This window comes from Adiantum capillus-veneris, chromosome 5 (assembly GCF_014529385.1).
Source record: "Adiantum capillus-veneris isolate H3 chromosome 5, ASM1452938v2, whole genome shotgun sequence".
Lineage (NCBI taxonomy): Eukaryota > Viridiplantae > Streptophyta > Polypodiopsida > Polypodiales > Pteridaceae > Adiantum > Adiantum capillus-veneris.
Window position 1 is genome coordinate 108,731,092 of NC_140935.1, and position 6,763 is coordinate 108,737,854.

The 6,763-nt window shown below is 40.0% G+C and overlaps 2 protein-coding genes across 2 annotated transcripts; both read left to right on the forward strand.

Moving 5' to 3' along the window:
• Positions 1 to 1,815: 1,815 nt before the first annotated feature.
• Positions 1,816 to 4,701, forward strand: LOC147457893 (uncharacterized). Its single transcript, XM_086513377.1, has 6 exons — positions 1,816 to 2,156; positions 2,253 to 2,424; positions 2,506 to 2,893; positions 2,984 to 3,472; positions 3,556 to 3,680; positions 3,796 to 4,701. The coding sequence occupies exons 1-6, from the start codon at positions 1,816 to 1,818 to the stop codon at positions 4,699 to 4,701; spliced, it is 2,421 nt and encodes an 806-aa protein (XP_086369503.1).
• Positions 4,702 to 4,797: 96 nt separating this feature from the next.
• On the forward strand, positions 4,798 to 5,412 carry LOC147457894 (uncharacterized). Its single transcript, XM_086511720.1, has 3 exons — positions 4,798 to 4,855; positions 4,943 to 5,015; positions 5,094 to 5,412. The coding sequence occupies exons 1-3, from the start codon at positions 4,798 to 4,800 to the stop codon at positions 5,410 to 5,412; spliced, it is 450 nt and encodes a 149-aa protein (XP_086367846.1).
• The last annotated feature ends 1,351 nt before the right edge of the window (positions 5,413 to 6,763 follow it).

Sequence of the window (6,763 nt, forward strand, 5' to 3'; positions counted from 1 at the left end):
CTCATATTAGATAGATGCAAATCTTCCTATTTAGAAAACTCAAATTTATTGACAACCTTCTGATTGGTGTTAAACCGGTCACCCAAAGTGATTACTCTTTAAAAAAATTTGTTTAACACAAATGGTGTCTGGACCATGGATTTTGTCCCCAGGACACACACATTGAGCTAGATTGTGCAACATTTCTCGAAAAGCTAGGCGAGAAACAACACGGGCTAGGGCTCAAAGACCTTTGCAGCGAATCCCATTGGGTATTTTAGGAGATTGTGTGAATATCATGCATTTAAGCCGTGGCGGTCAACAAATGGATGCAATGGCTATGCATATTGAAAATTGTACTACAAATGCTCAAAGCACTAGACCTTTAGAAGTACTTTCCGTTATTGGAGTTGCCAACAATTGGGAGGGTCAACAACATCCTTGCATTAATTTTGAAGAAGGAGGATTCTCTAAAATTGAGCATTATTGTCTATTTATTCGTTGCATTTATCCAAATGCAACAATCTTGAAGCATGACTCTATGCTTGCCCTCTACCATGGAAAATGCTTGGTCCACAACTTGGGTGGCTTAAATTTTGTGTGCTCCTTTTGTGGTGCATGTGCTTGGAAGGTTGAAGGTAGGTCTATACGCACATTTGTAGCTAAGTATTGTTGCTTATCAGGAAAAGTTAAATTACTTCCTTTGAGTGATCCGCCAATGGAGCTCAAAGAATTGATGCAAGGTGCTACTACCAAGAGCAAAAAATTTCTTAAACACATCAGAGCATACAATAATGTATTGGCTTTTGCTTCTTTGGGTGCTCATGTTGATGAGCAACTTACGCGAGGGAGAGGTGTGTACACTTTTAAAGTTCACGGTGCTATCTACCATAATATTGGGCCCATGACACCGTGCGAAAGAGTGGATCAAATCCCTCGCTTTGCACAATTGTACTTTTTTGATACAGAGAATGAGCTCAACAATAGATTGCATCATGTGCCAGATTTAGATAGAGATTCCTTGAATAGTTTGCAGGCTATGATGCATCGTGTTAACCCATATGCAAATGCCTTTCGGTTTGCAAGGAATCCCAAACATGAAGATGGTCATTACTGAAAAGCGTACAAATGGTTGGCAATATTTAGCTCCATGTGGATCTGAGGTTGTAGCAATTATGCCAAGGCAAGGAGATGAGAGAAACATCGGCCATCGTGATATTGTATTGCAGTATCGTGATGGGGGCCTTAAAAGGATCTCCAACCTACATCGATCATATATGCCTTTACTATATGTTCTATTATTTCCTAATGGAGAGGATGGGTGGCATCCATATATACCACAAACTCCCAATGAGCAGCAATTTATTACACAAAAACAATACTACACTTTTAGGTTGCAGATTAGGAGTGACACCATAGAATTCCTTTTACGTGGAGGATGATTGTTGCAGCAGTACATTGTTGATGCCTACAGTACTATGGAGGAGTCAAGGTTATTATGGTTTAGAAACAATCAAAGATCAACTCGTGCAGAAGTGCATCAAGGCCTTGCAGACATGCTTGCTTCCAGTGACAATGTGCATGGGGTCATGGGTGTTAATGTTGGAAGAAGAATTGTATTGCCTTCATCTTTTGTGGGGGGGGCCTCGGTACATGCAACAACTCTATCAAGATTCTCTGGCAATTGTACGTAAGAGAGGAAAGACTGATCTATTCATAACTTTCACATGCAACCCAAGGTGGAAGGAAATAGAAGATGCGTTATTGCCAGGTTAGACTGCTTCTGATCGTCCTGACTTGACTACACGTGTCTTTCATCATAAATTCAAAGATTTGATGGACTTGCTTATTAAAAGGTATATCTTTGGAAAGGTTGTTGGACATGTTTGTGTGATAGAATTTCAGAAGAGAGGTCTTCCCCATGCTCATATCTTACTGATTCTTGCATCCGAATATAAGCCGACAGAGATGTGGCATTACGATAGAATGGTTTGTGTTGAACTTCTAGATAAAAATTTATTTCCTGATTTGTATGATGTTGTGAGTTGTTGCAATGTTCATGGTCCGTGTGGCGCATTAAATCCAAATGCTCCATGCATGGTAGATCGAAGATGTAGATTCAAATACCCACACGAGTTTTGTGAATCTACTTCTGTTGATGGGGATGGATATCCAAGGTATATGCGGCAAGATGATGGTCAATATGTGGTTCAAAAGCAAGAGAGGCTTGATAACAGATAGATTGTTCCCTATAATCCATTGTTGTCTCTAAGATATAAAGCTCACATCAATGTAGAGATATGCTCAACCATATCAGCAGTGAAGTATCTCTATAAGTATGTGTACAAAGGACATGATAGGGCCACGGTTGTGCTCCAAGATGGAGAAGGTGTTCTTGATGAAATCAAGAGTTATTTAGATGCACGCTATGTATCCGCATCAGAGGCAATTTGGAGAATTTTTGGGTTCTCATTGCATGAGGAAAAGCTTGATATATTGCGTTTGTAAGTGCATCTTCCACAACAGAATATGGTTGCTTTTGGAGACTCTACTGACATATCCAATTTGGTGAATAATGATGATAATAGGAAGACAACACTTACAGAGTGGTTTGTAGCGAATCAACAATATCCAGAAGCATATGATTTATTATATATAGATTTTCCCTCTGAATGGGTTTGGAACCCCACTAATAAAGTGTGGTCGCATAGGCAAAGAGGTGATACTATCGGGAGAATGTACAATGTTGTTCCCAATGCAGGCGATCTTTATTATTTGCGTATGCTTCTTACTATATGCAAGGGTTGTAAATCATTTGAGGAGCTTTGCACTTTCAACGGACAAACCTATGCCACTTTCAAGGAAGCTTGCAGTGCCAGGGGTTTGCTACAAAATGATGATGAATGGTTTATGTGTTTGCACGAGGCATCATGTACAAGTACCGGCTTGCAACTACGATAACTATTTGTTATGATCTTGGTATTTTGTGAGCCATTATGTCTAGGTACAATGTGGCACCGATTCTCCTTGGAGCTTTCTGAGGATTATGTTTATGATTTGCATGAATGTACAAGTGATGAGGGTGTGTGTCATGAGATAGCTAAGAATCAAGCATTATGTAGCTTGGAGTCTCTGCTTCAATCATGTGGGAAACGACTTTGTGACTACTCTGGGATGCCCGAAGTAGACCGTTCTGTATTATCTGGATGTGGGAGTGGTTTGATAGCAGAAGAGAGGATGTTCAATGCAAACGAGCAGATGAAACTAGCCATTCCTATGGAAGCATCTTTGAATTGTGGACAAAGAGCTTCTTATAATGAAATCCTGCAAGCAGTTGACTCATCAAATGGGACAATTTTTTTCTTGGATGGACCCGGTGGGACTGGGAAGACTTATCTCTATAATGCACTACTTTGTCGTGTACGTGGTCAACATAATGTTGCTTTAGCATGTGCATCCTCGGGAATTGCAGCTTTACTTCTTAGCAATGGACGTACAGCACACTCGAGATTTAAGATACCAATATAAGTGCATTCTGAATCAACATGCAACATCAAAGTAAAAGTCAACTTGCAGAGCTTTTGAAATTAGCATCATTGATCATCTGGGATGAGGCTCCCATGGTCCATCGTTATGCTTTTGAGGCCTTGGACAGGACATTGAGAGATGTTATGCAAAGTGATGCATTGTTTGGGGGAAAGGTGTTTCTCCTTGGGGGGTGATTTTAGACAAATTTTACCAGTTGTGCCCAAAGGAAGTCGAGCAGATATTGTTGATGCCTCTTTGTGCCGATCTTATGTATGGAAACATGTGAAGACTTTGAAGCTAATGGAGAATATGCGTATACTTCATTGTTCCAATGACTTGGTTGAGAGAGACTTTGCAAAATGGGTACTAGACATTGGCAATGGGAATGTATGTCATGGGGATTTACTTGATACTGTAGCATTTGCAAGTAGTATGATACTCGAAGATAACAATGTTCAAGGCCTAATTCACAGTATATATGGTGACTTACAAAATGTCCAAAGACATGCAACCTTCTTTCGGGACAGAGGTATTCTTGCACCAGGCAATAAGGATGTTTCCATAATCAATGACTTGGATATGCATAAAATGAGAGGACTTGACAAAAAATACTTGAGTGCAGATTCTCTTTGTACATCAGATTGTAATGGTGGGTTATATCCAATAGAGTTTTTAAACTCATTGGATCTTGGTGGTGGCTTCCCACCACACTGCTTGCACCTGAAAGAGAATGCTCCAATCATGCTCCTTCACAACCTAGATCCAAGGCGTGGTTTATGCAATGGGACAAGATTGATATGTAAGCATTTTTATCACATGGTCATTGAGGCGGAAGTAATCACAGGTTCTCATGTTGGAGACAATGTGTTCATACCAAGGATCGAATTTATCATAGGAGGTTCTCAAGGATTACCTTTTGAAATGAAGCGTAGACAATTTCCTGTGAGACTTGCATTTGGAATGACCATCAACAAGGCACAAGGTCAAACACTTGGATTTTTAGGTTTGTACCTTGCTACACCTGTTTTTACTCATGGTCAGCTCTATGTAGCAATGTCTCGCGTGCGCTCTTCTACTGCCATAAAGATTTTGATAGATGGTAGTCAAACATCGATAGAAAATTCAAATGCAAATCCAATGGCTTGCAGCCCAAACATTGTCTACAAAGAAGTGCTAGAGGTCAGAAATGTTTAAGGTATCATACTATCTTTCATCCATGCATTACTCTTTGTCATTAACTTTTTGTTAAATGAAGTTTTATTTAATCCTAATTTTTGTTGTTGTTTATAGATGGCCAGCCGATCTACAGTCAAATACACAATGGATAGGGTATCTGAATATATTCAAGGTAATTTGTAAAAACTTTACAAAAAATTGAGCCTCACTTTAAAGTTTAAATGATTAAAGCATACTAATCGTGTTGTATGAAGCATAGATCCACTTTTTTGGAGGGGACCCATACCTGCAAATGATGTTGTCCATATCTTAGAAGACTTTGATGTCATAAGGTATGGATTTTGAATTATTATTATTTATGTCTTGCAATAGGTTTGGATTTTTCTTAACATACTCTTTCTTTTTTGTAGGAAACACTATTATCCAGCCCATCTATTGGTAGGTCTATATGAGGCCACGTGCTATTTAGGACTCATAGGATACTATCATGTTGCCTTAGAGCTAGACGAGGCAGCAGGACGGGGTCATGTCTCTCTTAGAGAGATAGGGTATCAACGGCCCATAAATGAACTACCTTCCTTTGGATTTGAAGCAGAGAATTGGAAAGTGAGAATGTATGTTGTCGATGATACTCCAAGGCGGCTTGGACGAAGTGTGCAATACATTGGGCCCTGGGTGTTCCGAGTGCGAACCCGTGTCTATCGTAAGCTTCGCTTTCAACCTAAATGATTCCTTCTACAATGGGTTTGGTTTGATGGTGATCTCTTTTTGGGGGTAAATGATGCCTTCTACAATGGGTTCGGTTTGATGGTGATATCTTTTTGAGGTTGGGATTCCTCATGTTTTATCCCTTATGTTTCTGATGATTACTCTCTTATCAAGAGCCTCTTTTTTGCAACAAAACTATTGGTTCCTATTTGGAATGAAAACCATGTTGCGCTCTTTGCGCGCGCGCGTGTGTGTACCATGAACTTATGAATACCATATGTGTCATTAATTTAATTTGTGTCATAGTAAGAGCGAGCGAGACCCGCCGGTAGGCGGGTCGCGCAAGCTAGTAAATATTTGTATGGACCCAAAATATTCATCATGGACTACATCTTCTTAAATGGTCATGGACTGCCTCTTCTTAAATCATCGTAAGACACTCACTTTTAAGTGGCTCAACTAGCCTGGCTCTTCTCTTCCTCTTCAATGAGAAGCTTGATTACATAAATTTAGTGGTTGAGATGTACAAGCTTCTAAGTGAATTATGCGCGATCGTATAGTTGCTAAATAAAATTGTAGCCATCAATTTATGTCCAATCGAGTTAAGTCACTTTGCATGCAAGCCAAAATCGATGTAGAAGGAAAAGATTATAGGTCAAAACTCTATGGACATGGAAACACTAGGTCGACTCACTTTGCATGCAAGCCAAGATTGATGCAGAAGAAAAGATTGCAGTCAGAATTCTATTAGCCTAGAGGGATTTTTGAGATCCTTATGTGTATGTGAAGCTCTAAATGACCAATTGGATTTCGATAATGATGATAAGTGACACACTTCAAACCAATTTCTCTCCTTTCCCAACATTTCCACGAAGTATCAAATTTGTTTTGAATGCTTGCTATTTCTAAGTGGTAGGTATTTTTTTACCACTATGTCCATGTGGCAGGCCTTGTGATTTTATCACTTGTTGCTAACGAAAAAGGAGGAATTTTTTGATTGGCTAGAAGAGATACAAGATACTCATTACGAGGACAACCAATATATTCACATCTGCATTGAATCATGGAAAGCCTACCCAAACTTCACTCGTGTCGTCCTGACTCGCGCGACGAGAGAGAGAGAGAGAGAGAGAGAGAGAGAGAGAGAGAGAGAGAGAGAGAGAGAGAGAGAGAGAGAGAGAGAGAGAGAGAGAGAGAGAGAGAGAGAGAGGAGGTCACATTAACACACTCCGAGAAGCTGCTAGAGAGAGAGAGAAAGAGAGGAGCAAGGAGGTCACATTATCACGCTCCATGGAAGCTCACAAGCTTGTGCGAGAGAGAGAGAGAGAGAGAGAGAGAGAGAGAGAGAGAGAGAGAGAGAGAGAGAGAGAGA